The sequence below is a fragment of the Mirounga angustirostris genome, unplaced genomic scaffold (assembly GCF_029215605.1).
Source record: "Mirounga angustirostris isolate CCGP_5_RB_7025 unplaced genomic scaffold, mMirAng1.0.hap1 SCAF_6, whole genome shotgun sequence".
NCBI classification, from domain to species: Eukaryota; Metazoa; Chordata; class Mammalia; order Carnivora; family Phocidae; genus Mirounga; species Mirounga angustirostris.
This window is the reverse complement of record NW_026991714.1, coordinates 11,789,971-11,805,876: the sequence shown is the minus strand read 5'-3', so window position 1 is coordinate 11,805,876 and position 15,906 is coordinate 11,789,971. Positions and strand designations below refer to the sequence as shown.

The following is a 15,906-nucleotide window of genomic DNA, read 5'->3' as shown; positions in this document are numbered from 1 at the left end:
AATGCCAAGAACCAAGAAGGCAACACTCCAGGCCTCTGAAAAACTAACTAGAATAGCTGTCACGAAGTACAAACAGTAAAAGCCCTCCCTGCCTCGTAGTCAGAGAAAACCCACCTCAGGCCTTCACGCAGCACTCATTTCTCTAATTGGACACACAAGATTCGAACAAACTCTGGCCTTGATTTCAGCCCACAGCAAAGCTAAAACAGTAAGTTTGGAGAGTATTAGTGAATTCGGAGCATTCCTGCTAAGTTTAAGAATGCTAAAAATATCATGATGTCACAGTTTGTCACAGTTTGAAAACGAGCAAGAAAAAAATGAACTAAAAATTAGAATCCAAAACTCAAATAGTAGTGTGGGACTATTTAATATATATGTTTTCCTGGCTTGTACCTGACGTAGGATACATAGAGTAATTGACTTTTTTTAACAATAACTGTCCATCTCAAGGTAGACTTCTTAGCATGGTCTAAATTTTCAGCTCTCCTTCTCCCCTCAACCGTCTCCACCTTTCCTAAGGAAGAGCAAGCACTGGGAAGATTGGCACCCTCGCTGATGACGGTCTGCTCTGGGCTAAGAGATCACGTATATGTGGCTCACTGTCTCTCTCTCTCTCTCTCTCTCTGCTTCCTTTGACTCGGGCAGCTGATGCAGAGGCTCTGACATTAACTAGTCCTGTCCCTTTCCTGTGTGCAGCCAGCTGGAATATTGCGGTTTAGGGGAGGGCTGAGGGGAGTTGTGAAGAGGAGGAGACATCTTAGACCTTTTACTAAAGCCATGGGCTACTATTCAGTTGGCCCCGATTCTCTGGATTTGTAGTGCTAATGACCCAAATCTAGCTGACAGTTGAAGTGTTTCTTTGGGAAGAAGGGTGATTGGTGGGTCAGGCTACTGGCATTTCATTGTCCTAGGTCAGTGTGCCCCTTAAAACACACTAATCCCTTCTCCCAGCAGCAGCCGCTCTTCCTCTTTCCACAACCGCCTGTCAGTTTTAGTCTACACACACCCAACCCGCACAGGCCCATTCATGCTTTTGCTTATTACGGTTTCTTCCTCACTCCTTGTCAGTGACTGCTGAAGGAGAGGAAACTAAGGATAGAACAATATATTGAAGACATCGCTGAGATGGCTATGTATTATTTTTTTCACTGGAATAAAACATTACTTTCTCATGAGAACTTTGGCCCTTCCTGACTGTTTCCCTGGTTTCACCTCCACATGGCTGTAGAGTGGCCTTCGATTTAGGTATACTTTTGTTAGGTGCCCCAATTTTCAGAAGATAATTTTTTTTTTTAAAGATTTTATTTATTCATTTGAGACACAGAGATACAGAGAGAGAGAGCATGAGCAGTGGGAGAGGCAGAGGGAGAGGGAGAAGCAGACTCCCGGCCGAGCCAGGAGCCCGATGTGGGGCTCGATCCCAGGACCCCGGGATCATGACCTGAGCCGAAGGCAGACGCTTAACCATCTGAGCCACCCAGGCGCCCCAGAAGATAATTTTTTTAAGGATTTTATTTATTTGAGAGAGAGAGAGCCAAGAAAGAGAGAGCAGGAGCAGGTGGGAGGGGCAGAGGGAGAAGGAGACTCCCCGCTGAGCAGGGAGCCCAATGCGGGACTCAGTCCCAGGACCCTAAGATCATGACCTGAGCCGAAGGCAGACGCTTAACCCACTGAACCACTCAGGCGCCCTCAGAAGATAATTTTAATCCTATCTCTAGCTCATCTCTGTTCTTGGTAGAACAGAATGGCTAAATTCTAGGTTCCGGTCAGGGACTGCATTCATGAATTCATTGCCACTCAAAAACCCAGCTTATGAAATAAATAACAAAAACCAGTATTTATGGAGAATTGCTTGAAGGATATGCAGCTAATCCTTTCCTTTAGATTACTGATTCTCAAACATGGAGCTGCCAGGAGACATCAGTATCTTTTCATTAGTTATAAGATACGTCTCAACCAGTTTGCTTCCAAAACTACCAACTTTGCCAGTAATTGCATAAAAATTAATGAGAATAAACTCAGGACTACCCATGTGACAGTATTGTCTCCAGTCTTGCAATCTGATGAGTTTTCTTGAGGCAAGAGAAGGAAGAGGAGCTAGAACTAGAGCCGGTGTGGCCTGTCCATGCCACCCTTCTTGGACTGCCTTCTGGAAGTGCCCTTGCTAGTGAGGAAGTATGTGGGAGCCCCTCTTGCACTGCAGTGAGGAGCTGTTAACTGAAGAAGTATGCTAATGGGAGGAATTATTAAAAATGATCTGGACATTTAACATTTAAATTGAACAACCTACATAACCACTGACCAGTCTCTTCACGTAAGGCCAAGGATCCCCCTCCTCTCCTAGTTTGGGTCTGTTGATTGGCATTCAGCTTCGTTTATCTTGCACATATGTCACCCATAAACTCACATTTGCTTCTGTTTCCAGTTTTCTTTTCTTTTCTTTTTTTTTTAATTAATAAAGGGAGAATTTAAAGACACCCAGAACGATCTGAGAGCAGACCCCTAGATTTTATTTTCATCTTTGACATTTATCTTGCCCACACTTAAGTGGACAGCAGCTTTTATCTAGTATTTACAGATTATTCAATTTGGCTTGTTTTGTTAAACAACAAACTTTAATTCATTGGTTTAAGTAATATTTAATTGCATTGGACAGACTTTAAGGCAACCACTAATGATCCCCACTTCTGGTGTTCACATCTTTGTATAATTCATTTTCCTTGAATGTGAGCAGGACCTCTGACTTGTTTCTAACCAATACAATATGGAAAATGTGATGGGATTTCATTCCCATGATTACATTGTGTTATATAGGACTGTCTTGCTAACCAACTTGCCCTGGAGATTATCCTTGCTGGCTTGATAAAGTAAATGGCCATGTTGGAGAAGCCTGCTTGGCAAGGGCAAGGGAGCAGTCTCTAAGAGGTCAGGGTGGCCTCCACTCAAGAACCAGCAAGAAGCCGGAGTCCTCAGTCCTATCGTTGCAGCCTGGGTTAGTTTGGAAATGGATTCTTCCCCAGTTGGGCTCTGAGATGAGAGAGCAACACCTTGATGGAAGCCGGAGGACCCAATGAAGCCCTGCCCAGAATGCGGATGCCCAGAAACCATGAGATGATACACGTGTGTTGTTATAATTGCTAGGATGTGGTAATTTCTTATTCAGCAATAGAAAGCTAATATATTAGTTAAATTATCTGTTTGCAGTAACATCTATAGCTGACAAATAGGTTTGGGGCCTACTTTGGTAAGCATGCTGTTCGTCAGCTTTGGGAGTGCGAGGGTACAGGGAGCACCATGGACTGTGAGCGTGGAGGGTGCTCAAGCGTTGGCCGGGAGGTTGCAGAGGGCGTGTAGAGTAACGGTTGAGTAAGTGGAGCCCAGTTACAAGCTTCTGTACTGCAGTGCTTGTGAGTTGTGATTTTATAGTCAAATACAACAATTTAACAGAGAAAATCTTAATAAGAAAGCAAGACCAAATGAAGCAAACAAAGGTCATTTACTTATGTGTAAGCATAGGAGAGCCAGATTGGTATCGGGGACTTTTCTATTAGAAATACACAATAACGATAATACTGATGAATTCAAGTGACAGTTACAGTAAATGCTGCTCCTATTAATAACAAATCTAGCCACTTTTAAAATCTGTATAATATAGCAAAACCAAAATAGAGACTATTTGTGTTTATTCTTTATCATACTTTCTTCGGGTGTGGGGTGGAGGTTCAGAAGGAAAAAATCAGTATTTAAAAAATATAAAGTTCAATATCTAAAAAAAAATATATATATATACACCTTAGTTACAAATAAGTGTTTTTCCTTATAAAATGATTTTTTTTAATGTTTAGGTGGTTTATTTTATTATTAAATGCTTATAAAATGACTTCATGAAAGCCATGAGAAAATAAGAGGCTGCCATAGTATTTGACTTGTTTTTCTGGGGGGGAAGAAACTCTTTGGTTACAGTAAAACCCAGGATCATCAGATTTGTAAGTTGCGATTTTATATGTGAATTTTATCTACTCATGTGTGAACTTTATCTGCTGATATGCTGTAGTAAGAAAAAAAAGAGTTGAAACCAGAATTATAAATTTTCTGAAAATCTGACCTACAGAGTGCTGCCCCTGCCATCAGCCAAGGGAGTCCTTGGGCAAAGGTGACCTCATGATAGGCCCCCTTACTTCCTCTTTCTCAGGGAGGTGAGGGTCTTATTTGGAGGAGGGTTCATCAAGTGAGCAGAGAGAGGAGGCCTGGGTGGTGTCAGAAGCTAAGGTAGAAACCCTGAGTGTGTACTGAGGGGAGTGCCCACCCAGAACACAGGAGATCCCACAGAACTCCACCCCTGCTGTCAGTCCTCTGAAGTCCTGGTGGGGGGGATAGTCACCTGGATTCCAGGACCCCGTGGGCACACTTCCCTCTGCTGACCTGAGGCCACCCCACTCAGACCAAGGCCCTCCACCTCTCTGAGACCCACAAGGAAGAAGTGAGGGAGTGTGACTTCTGGCTCCCTCTGCCTAGGGCCTCCAGGGTTACTCATATGAATGACCCATTCTCTGATGTTGCAGAGGAATCTACAAGGTATATGATGAACAATCCATGTTCACTACTATCCACAGCCATCTGGTATTGTTGGAGATTGGAATGGGCTCAAATACTGGCTTGAAAAGACTCAGGAAAGCAAACAACTGATTAAAAACTGTTCAAATGATCTGAACAGACATCTCCTCAAGGAAAATCTGTAGGTGGCAAGTAAGCCTATGGAAAGATGGTCAGCGCCATCTGTTATTAGGAGTTGCAGATTGAAACAACAATGAAATAACACTACACACCTATTAGAATGTGAAAATATAAAACACTAACAACACCAGACACTGCTAAGGAGGTGGAACAGCAAGGTCTCATTGCTGGTGGGAACACAAAATGGTAGCCCACTTGGAAGACAGTTTGGTAGTTTCTTACAAAACTCAACAACCATATAATCCAGCATTCATCTTCCTTGGTATTTACCCAAATGAGTTGAAAACTTATGTCCACACAAAAACCTACACACAGTTTATAGCAGCTTTATTCACAGTTGTCAAAACTTGGAAGTAATAAAGATGTTCTTCAATAGGTTAATGGATAAATAAACTGCTACATTGATATAATGAAATGTTATTCGGTGCTAAAAAGAAATAATCTATCATAAAGTAATGAAAAGACATGGAAGAGGGGCGCCTGGGTGGCTCAGTTGGTTAAGCGACTGCCTTCGGCTCAGGTCATGATCCTGCAGTCCCGGGATCGAGTCCCGCATCGGGCTCCCTGCTTGGCAGGGAGCCTGCTTCTCCCTCTGACCCTCCCCTCTCATGTGCTCTCTGTCTCTCTCATTCTCTCTGTCTCAAATAAATAAATAAAAATCTTTAAAAAAAAAAAAAAAAAGAAAAGACATGGAAGAACCTTAAACGTATATTACTAAGTGAAAGAAGTCAGTCTGGAAAGGCCACATACTATATGATTCCAACCATATGATCTTCTCAAGAAGCAAAAGTATGGAGAAAGTAAAAAGATAAGTGGTTGCCAGGGATTTATAGAGAGGGAAGGATAAATAGGTGAAGCACAGGGGATATTTAGGGCAGTGAAACTATTCTGTGTGATACTGTAATGGTAGATATTTGCCATTATACATTTGTCAAAACCCACAGAATTTACAGCACCAAGAATGAACCCTAATGTAAACTATAGACTTTGGGTGATAATGTATCAATATAGATTCATCAGTTGTAACAAATGTACCACTGTGGTGTGGGATGTTGATGGTTGGGGAGGTTGTGCATGTATGGGGACAGGAGGTGCATGCTAACTCTATACTTTCTGCTCAATTTTGTTGTGAAACTAAAACTGCCCTAAAAATAAATACCTATATTTTAGGTATAATATAGATATACATGTACACATACACACACACACACATACACACACTCCTGATGCTATATTCCTCACCTCCTCCTGGTCCGTGTACCTGAGTGAGGCAGTTTGGTCAATGGACACCTCTCTGAGACAGGTATTCAGTCTTGACAAGAGCCTGGTGGCAAACTAATAGCTGCTTTTTAAAATCCGTTAGCCGTTTTAGGGAGGGAATGAATCCAAAACCCTATGGGGCTCCCCTCTGAGTAGAGATTGTTTCCCTTTGTCAGAAGCAGTCAGCAAAACCATCAGTAACAGAGACTTATAGCTCAGAGGAGCCATTAGGGCTGTGGGTCCCAAAGATGGAAAAGACCAAGCAGCATAGGCACTCAATATTTCTTGAGTTCTAGGCCTTCAAGTACAGAACAGGGGTGGAGGGCAAATTCAGCAAGACCTAAGAAAGTTGAAGGTGTGTATACACCACTATCAAAAAATTAAGCCTCTAGGTATTTAAGGAAACACGTCAAGAATATTCATTATAACACTGATTGCAATAGTGAAAGTATATAAATAAGTTAAGCATTCTCAATAGAACTGTATAAACTGGTTTCCTCTCGTAATGGAACGGAGCAATTAAAGTAAATGGACCAGATCTATATACAACAGGGATAGAACAAAGAAACATTATGTTGAAGAAAAAATAAGTTTAGAGAAATAATTTCAGTATGACTCCATTTATATAAAGTTTGAAACACAAAAAAGTAATATTGCTATTTATATATACATGTATAGAAAATTATAAAAGTATGTAGCTTGTTACATACCAGCTTTAGGGCATTGGTTATATCTAGGGTGGGAAGGAGGAAAAAGAGGTGGGGATGAGTCTCTAGCTATGACTATAATGATCAATGTCTTAACGATGTTTTATTAAATAAAAATATATTTTTTTAAGATTTTATTTATTTATTTGACAGAGAGAGACGCAGTGAGAGAGGGAACACAATCAGGGGGAGTGGGAGAGGGAGAAGCAGGCTTCCCGCCGAGCATGGAGCCCAATGCGGGACTCAGTCCCAGGACCCTGGGATCATGACCTGAGCTGAAGGCAGGCGCTTAACGACTGAGCCACCCAGGTGCCCCTTAAATAAAATTATTAATTAAATATTCATGGGGCGCCTGGGCGGCTCAGTCGGTTGGTCATCCGACTCTTGATACTGGCTTAGGTCATGATCTCAGGGTTGTGAGACTGCGCTGCATCAGGCCCTGTGCTCAGTGTGGAGTCTGCCTGAGATTCTTTCCCCCTCCTCCCTCTATTCCTCCCCCTGTTTGTGCGCACTCTCTCTATATATATGTAATAAATAAAATCTTTAAATGTAAAAAATTTTAAATTTTAAAAAATATTTTTCTTAAATATAATAAAATCTTATGAAAATATGGCAGAATATTAGCATAAGTTGTTTATTTAATCTTGATGGTAGATACAGAGGTAGGTGCTATATTTATTTCTGTACTTTTTAACAAATTTGAAATATTTCATAATTCAAAAAGTGAATGAAGAACATTCATTCCAGGCAGAGGGGGAAAGCTTGTGCAAAGGCCCTGACTAGAGAGGAATCTTAGCAAGTTCAACTGAGAAGGATGCTGGTTGGCTTGAGTGAAGTCCATCCAGGAGACATCCATCTAGATGTTATCTAGAGTGTCATGAGATAAGCTTGGCAAGGTAAGCAAGATCTTGATTTTCAAGGCCTGGTAGCCCATGTTGAAGATTATGGATTTTGTGCTAATGGCACTGGGAAACCACCAGTGGATCTGAAATAGTGTAGTGCTGTGTGGATAATGGACTGGAGGATGGGAGTACAGAAAAGGGAATGCTGAATGGATATACAAAGATCTGTGGAATCCAGTGTTGCCAGTGGGGATGGATAGAATTGACAGATGTGAGATGAATTTTGGAGGTCGAGTCAGTAGGTCTTGGTGATGGATCTGATGTGGAGATTTGGCAAAGGCATGTAGTTAAGGATGACTCCAAAGTTTCTGTAATAGCTGCTGGATGGATATAGGGAGCTGGGGAAAGTCAGGCAAAGATCAAATTTGGTATGAGAAGTCAAGTCTTGGGTTTGAATTCTTGTGAAAATATTGGGTAGATACTTGGATATAAAGGTTAGGATAAGAAGAATGCTCTGGATGAGAGATCTAAATTTAGGAGGCATCAGCAAATTGACATTCGAAGCCATGATGAATCACCCAGCAAGAGTGAACTAGGTGCTTGATTGTGAACTTAACATGTACTCAGAGACAACATAGAGAAAAAAAAATGCCAGGTCAGACTTGTAAAAAATGGGCCCGATACCGTAAAATAAAAGGAAAGGAATTTTTCACATTCGTGTTTCAAAAAGTGACTTATTTTCAGTCTGTTTTGGTTTTATATAAGGTGGTAAATATATTTTTATTGTCCTTTACTACTATTATGCAAGTTTCCCTAAAAATGCTACTGAAAATAGTTTTGTTTCCTTTTCAAATTTTATTTAATGTAGGTTTACATCATTTAATCTTTCATAAAGTGTTCAACCAGTAGAGATGATTAAAGAATCAGGACCCCCCTCCCAGCCCCCAAAGAATGTTGGTTTGGGATAAAAATCATGTGAAGGATCATTTAGTTTCATTTCCACAGTATTTTTATTTTATTCCCAGTAATGAAGAGTAGTCAAATAAAAATTTAAGTTTTATTGTATATGGTGTACACACACACACACACACACACACAACCATCTGAATTCATCTTGTTAAAATTGTCCTGGAAATCAAGTGTCAGCAAAGTCAGAGTTGAACCTGAGGAACAAATCTCTTGTTTCTTTCTTAGCTCATTACCAGGATCTCCTAGTGTCTTGTAAGAAGATATATTTCTTCAAGTGAATGATTTTAACAGAAATATGTCTACCCTGTTTTCTTTAACAGTTGTTTCGAGAAGTACGAATAATGAAGATATTGAATCATCCTAATATAGGTATGAAATTTACATATACAATTAATGATGAAGTATATTCTTTAATTTGAAGCTATCTGAAAAGATAGAATTTTAAGGATGTTCTTTATAAAAAGAGTGATAACCTGAGAAAGTGATACTTTTAGTAAAAATAGATTATAAAGAAGTTAACTGAAGGCTACGGATGGCTATCTACTACTTTGCTGTTTTATGCTCTCTACTAAAATAATATATATGACTTGGAGTTAACGCATACAAATATTTTTTGTATCTCCTTACTAAATTGTTCTAGAGATTGCATGCCGTTTGAGATATTTATAAGAAATGAATTCCAGATAATTTGATAATATGCATTTGGATTTGACCATAGTTTATAGGCAAAATCACTAATTTGAATTTTTAAGAAAATAGAATTTATTTCACTTTTAGTTAATTTATTCCCAGAAGTTCTGGTTTTTCCCTACGTTTACAAATAAATATATTGACTACATATGTAGTCATTGGATTATAAGAAGTAAAAAGTAATTTTTCTTTTAATCTCATTTTCTTAACACTTGTTTCTTTCACACTTAAAAATCTTATGCTTACTAGAGATGTTAATGTGATTATTTGTGATGTATAATTTCAACTATGTACGTCTGATAACTTGGTGGTTTTTTAACCAGAAACTTTATAACACCACATATTATGGAATTTTTTTGTTTCTCTACCAAAGATTGTTTAACATTTTATGACAGGCTCATTATATAATACAGTCTCCTTTTAAGCTTTACTTAAAATTTTGTTATGCTGAGCTTGTTTTGTTATTTTAAGCTTTTCCTTTTTATTATATTATTCTCATTAGAAAAAGTAATGGTTTTTTTAATCCCAGAAACTTAACTCTTTTGACCCAGCAGTTGGTTACAAATCACTTTGTGGTAAGTAGTTTTCTTCCATAGTAGTCATAACCCTTGAGAGAATTTTTCAGTTTAAAATTATAATTAATAATTTTCAGTAAATACTCAAATTTTCCCCTGGCTTAGGGAAAATTTATACTTAAATTTTCTTAAAGCAGCTCCAGTATATGCTAACAATTACAGAATTATATCTGTGATTTCTTTTTTCAGTAAAATTGTTTGAAGTTATTGAAACAGAGAAGACCCTCTATTTAGTCATGGAGTACGCGAGTGGGGGTAAGGATGAGAGGGATGGAAAAGTTATCTTTGATGAGACATACAGAATTATCAACACCCGAAGTTTCACTGTAACACTTATGTCTTCACTGTGATTAAGTGATATATCTTAAGTAAAAATCAGTGTTTACTTTCAGGACCTATTGATCCTACATTTAAAAGTCAGATTTTTGGCTAAGTTAAAAGTTGCCTAGGGACATTTTTCTAAACTCTAAATTTGCATTGTTATCTATGAATGTTTTGATTCTCTTATCTAAGTATTATATTATTGTGATTAGAATTGCTTGGCTATAAGGAAATTCTCAAATTCCCAATGTATTTAATAAAGGTTATAGTAAAAGCATATTCTAGACCAGATGTTTATTTCAGTGACTGTTTATATATGACAGATTCCCGATATGCATGCATTTTCAGGATAATCCATAAAATGTTTCAATTTAAACAACTATTGATTTATACATGTTATAAGTTAGAAGACTGAGTTGACAGAGAAATAAGATGTATTTGTAGAATATAATACATACTTTTGACTGCATAGTGTCAAGAGTAGGAGTGATTTTTAAACACTGGTATATAATAGAAAATCATTTTCATCTTCTGCACTTTCCGTCAAACGAGAGGTACATCAGCTCAAAATCACTATTGTGTTAGGCATAGGGCTTTCTTAGAAACACAATTAAAATTTTTTGGAGATAAATCATTGAATAAGTAAAAAAAGAATGCTTGAAGGTTTTAAGCAATTGAAGAATTAAGAAGTTAAGCAATTAAAAAGGAGGGAGGGCAGCTGCAATTATTTAAACCACTTTGGCTAATTAACTTTTTTGCTAATCAATAGAAAACCTTAGGGTTGAATTTAGTGTTGATTCCTTTCAGCTAATAAAAGTGTATAGATTTTTATGGTAATTCAGATTTTATGTAACTTCGATAAAAAGGATTTATTTTAGTCTATTGTACCTAAACTATGTATTTTTATACTATTTCTTAGGTTTCTAAAAATGTTTACTACAAATATCACATATATTTTAATAGCTTTTTCTGTTTTTAATGCAGATTGAAAGTTTTAGTAGGTTTGGTTTTTTGCAAAGCCTTTTCTCATCCTGAAAGTATTTTGATGGAGGTTTTTTGACTTAACCTGAAAACCTATGTCATCAAGGTTTATTATTACAGGGTTTTTAAAAAGTATTAACACAGCCATGTGAATTTGCATAAAACATAGGTCTATAATAAAATTAGTGAGCCTACAGTTACCACATAATGAACTATTTCTCTATTTTTCTATCCTTTAGTTAGATTTATATAATAGTTTGTCAGCGTGGGAACCCTGGGAGTTATTTTTAGTTCAGTTAGACTCTTTTTTTCCCTTTTACTGATCTAAAGTCTGGAGAAAAGGGCTAGACATGCTTTGATATGAGAAATTACAGACTTCTAAAAATTGGTGGACACTTCTGTTTTTATGAAGGTCCATCACAAGGCTCTGTTAATATGTATGCTGTTTAGTGATAAATGGTAAGTACAGTCAACTCTCTATTGGTGCTAATGAAGGGGAGCAATGGCTGGAGAAACAGAGAGCACATGGGGTCATCACTGCTCTCCTTCAGTAGCATAGTTAGGAGGGGTACTGGGTGCAGTCTACAGGGGTGTATACTGGAATTCAGCCCAAACCAGGTGCTCTCTCATTTGATTCTAACACCTAGTGGTAAGTTTTCTTTGAGTCTTGCCCATCAGTGATCCTTTAACAAAACCATCATGGTTCTGTGGTGGCAAATCTAGAATCATTTCCTTGCCTTTTTAATCTGTAAATAGCAAAGTAACTTTTATAATCAACACTTAATATTTTTCCTCTGAAATTTCTAGACATTTTAGGATTGACTCTGACATGGACAAAGAGTTGAGTCAAACAGCTGCCTCTTTGTCAGGAGTATTTAGATCATTTTATTCTGGTTCACTACGGGGCAAAAGATCTTTGGTGATTACGTAGGCAGGGAACTCCTTTATGATTTTGAACCACATTTAATCCAAAAGAGTCTATTAAAAGTAGGTGTTGGGGCTGCTCTGGAATGGTGTGTTGATTTCTTCTTTCATTCATGCCAACAATATTTATTAAATGTTTCTATGTACCAGATGTTTTTCTGGGTGCTGGGAACACATGGGTGAGCAAAGACAAAGTCCTTGCCCTCAAGAAGATTACATTCTTTTGGGGAAGCAAATCATAAACAAATAATATATAGTAAGTGAACGACTAAGTCTTGTAAACATCTGGGGTGTGGACATTCTAGGCAGAACTTAAGAGCAGCCCATATTTTTTAACTCTTGCATATATCTTTCCCAGCCTAAACTCACATATCTGGAATTAACTACTGTGATGGGTCGACTAGAGCATCCATTCATTTCTGTTTTCATCATCCCATTCAGTCATTTAAGTATCTTGATATCATATGTTGTCTGACATTGTAGATGTATTAATTTCATCTGACGTACATCATTACATATTTGGTTTTTAGTGTTTTACTTATATATTTATAGGATTGATATTGAATATATATATATATAATTTTTTGTATACTTAGATACAAATATATAATTTATTGAGTGCTTACTATATGCCAGTCACTGTGCTTAAGCACATGCATTACTTCATTTAATCCTTACAACAGCCATGTGAGATAGGCACTGGATAGAAACTGGGTCTTAATAAAGTTAAGAAATCTTCGTAATGTCTCCCAGTAGCTACTTGGGGCTAAACCAGGATTCATATCAAAATCGGCCTGATTCTAAAGCCTGAGTTTTTAACCACTTTGCTGTATTTACAAGAACTCTTTAAGCCATTTCGTGAGTTTTTAATATACATGTATATCTATATGGTGTAAATATAAGGATGTAAAAAATAAATTTCTCCCTTACACTGAGATATTTTATTTTTAATATTGTAACTAAATATTGTTTTTTTTTACTAGTATTGACCAGCGAAAAATGAAAAAATTTCCAGACATGTAAAGTAATGGATCTAATAAGAACTTTCTATAGTTTCTAGTTTAAATTATTTCAGCAAGTATGTATTGTCTATCCACTTTGTGTTCTGTCATGGGGATAGGGCAGATATGATAATTGAAGCTCATTTGTAGTAATGGGAGATGCACACAGGATGAGTTAATTCTGTATAAGTACTTAAGTACCAAAATAGATGAAATGAGTATAGTGAGAATAGCATAGTTAGAGTATAGGAAGGAAGTGGCTGAAATCAATGTGAATGGAAGTAGTGAGAAAAAATTTGATCAAGACTCCATGACAGTAGAATTTAAGAGAGAGAGATCCAACGTAATACGACTTTTGTTACTTTGTCTGACATGTAGTTTCCAAATACAAAGCCAAATGTAATTTTTGATTGCTCGCACAGTGGCTTCCCTTTATTAGAATGGATAATAAAGAGTTGACTGTATTATTGTGTAATACTTGAAATCAGAAAGCAAATTTTCTTGGTTATGTTTTTATGATTTATTTTTTAAAAGAGTTTTGCTAAATCATAAGCTGCTACAGATACTCAATTCTATGTGTAGTTTTTCCCTTTTTTCTCTTCATGTAATAGTTTGTGATTTACGTAAAACTACCAGAAAATTGTGGGCCAAAAGCTTCTCTAAAAACAAGGCAAAAACTTGACATTGCTTATATTGTTAACTGAAAAATCTATGTATATTTTACTGCCTGCTTTACCTTTCTGATTCAGGTGAAGTATTTGATTACTTAGTTGCCCATGGAAGAATGAAAGAAAAAGAGGCCCGTGCAAAATTTAGGCAGGTATGGAAAGTAGTTTTTTAACTTTGTTTTGCTAATGTTTTTAGTGATATACAATGGACAGTATCACAAACTGGACTTCAGAGTACATGGTATTTTAAAAAGAAAAATTCCTGCTTTCTTATATGTTTTAAGAATGGGAAACTGAAAAAGAAATTTGTTCTTCCTGAATTTAAATTTAAGATAGTTGCATGTGGTTATTTTTAGATGATCATAAATAGTGAAATGTTTTTAGGTGAGTCTCATTAATTCATTGATAGTTTTGGAAATACAGACTAGATTAAGAAAGAAAAGAAATACTTAATCCTTTACCCAATAATTATTATCAACAATTATTAGCTTTATGTATTCAGTATATATGTGTAGTGCTTAAAGACATTGTGTTTTCTTTTGTCATTAAAGATGTCTTGGTATTAGAATTCATATCTTTGTAGATGTAAAGATTGTGGTCAGTTTTATTTAGTCAAGTAGGCAAGAAACCTTACAAATGTGGTAGAAGAATATGGTAAGATGTGTATATTTCCGGTTCAAATTGAACATGACTTGTTCTAGAAACTATAAAATAAGAAAAAGTAATTAAGTTCCTCTAGGATTTTACTCCTAATTTTTAGGAATGAAGTGATTAAAAACATACTTTACAAATTACTATAGAAATGACAAATATGGAATTGTAAATTGTTCATAAAATTTAATGAAGTGAAATTTCAGCAGGCAACTTGCTATAGCCCGAAGTTTACCTTAGTGAATTTAAAATATTTCATTTAAAAATAGCTCAGTACTTCTGTAAGAATGGGTACTGATTCTCTAGTTAAAGGGGTCTTGTGATCAATAAGTTTGGGAAACACTGAATATGGATATAGGGTTACATATATATTAACATGTAAACAATTAGAAAAAGTTGAAAGTTCTGGAGGAGAGGGGGAAAAAAATCTGTTTCACCTTATTTTAACATAGTATTCTCCAAATTGATCACGAAGTGAATTTGTTTGATAAAACTCTGTTGTTGATATTACTTTTTGGAACATAATTTGTGAAATGCTTTATACCAAAGATAGGCATAGCCCTTTGATTTAGGATAGCTTCCTAGAAATATTCATCCTAAAATATCTGAAATCTGAAGACAACCGGTAATGAGGACAGGACCTTGAAGACCTGAGTGGGGTTCAGCCACTTACTGCTCAGTCCTCTCTGGTCCCGGGATGGAGGCTCACCTTGAGCAAGGCCCTGGTCATCCCCTTCAATGCCATTGTTCCCTCAGTATCAGTCAAGCAGTCACAGTTAGTAGCCGACTACGAAAATTACACTTGACGTTAAGTATTTCCACTGGGATCTTAATATGTGTTGTATAGACTGCTACTACTGTAGTTCTTTTTAGTCACCTGGCTGTATTTATTTACTGAAATCATACTGTGTGGAAATAACTGTGTTGGGTACTCTGTGGAATTGGAGAAGAGACAGTGCCTGCTATTACAAAGAACTTGCCCATCTTTCCCGATGGCTGGAACACAGATATTTTCATAAAGACCCAAATAATTACGAATTGGCTCTTTTTAAAAATAAAGTCTGAATTATTTTTTGAAATACTCTTCATGTTGCAGAGGTCGAGTGTCAAATGCTATTTATAAATAAATAAATATTAAGGTTATTTACTATCTGTATGTCTTCCTTCAGAATTAAAAAGGTAACTAACTCATCTTTTTAAAAACCAGGGATACAGGCATACACAATTTAGGAGTCATTTGACAAAGGGTTCTGTTCGTTTTTAAATTTGCTTTTGAGGTGCCTATTTTTCTTTATAAATTTAATTAAGATGATAAATGTACACTTTTATTTTTTGCTCTGTATCACGAAGTTATTTTTTTTTTTAATTTTAACGGCTTAGGAATGTACTGTGTTAGCAAGTATATACACACATATGTCCTTTACTTTACTATTGGAGACAGCCAGAGACAATTCCAGAGCACTTCAGTAGCCATGGACCATGCAGTGTCTCTGCATTCCTGAAGTTTTGAGGACCTGAAAGAAAATTACAGTATTGATTCAACTCTTCCAGTATCAAGGCTACTACCTAAAACTTGGAATTCC

At 36.8% G+C, this 15,906-nt stretch overlaps 1 protein-coding gene across 14 annotated transcripts in view; it reads left to right on the top strand.

The window, feature by feature from the left end:
- Positions 1-15,906, top strand: part of MARK1 (microtubule affinity regulating kinase 1) — a 127,561-nt gene that overhangs the window by 58,510 nt on the left and 53,145 nt on the right. For all 14 annotated transcript variants that reach the window (XR_010412188.1, XR_010412189.1, XM_064593859.1 and 11 more), the window contains 3 exons: positions 8,833-8,881; positions 9,967-10,032; positions 13,754-13,824. Coding sequence is in view for 12 of the 14 variants with exons in the window: in XM_064593859.1 (XP_064449929.1) it covers positions 8,833-8,881; positions 9,967-10,032; positions 13,754-13,824 (186 nt within the window). In the remaining 2 variants the exon portion in view is untranslated. The remainder of the gene's footprint in view (positions 1-8,832; positions 8,882-9,966; positions 10,033-13,753; positions 13,825-15,906) is intronic.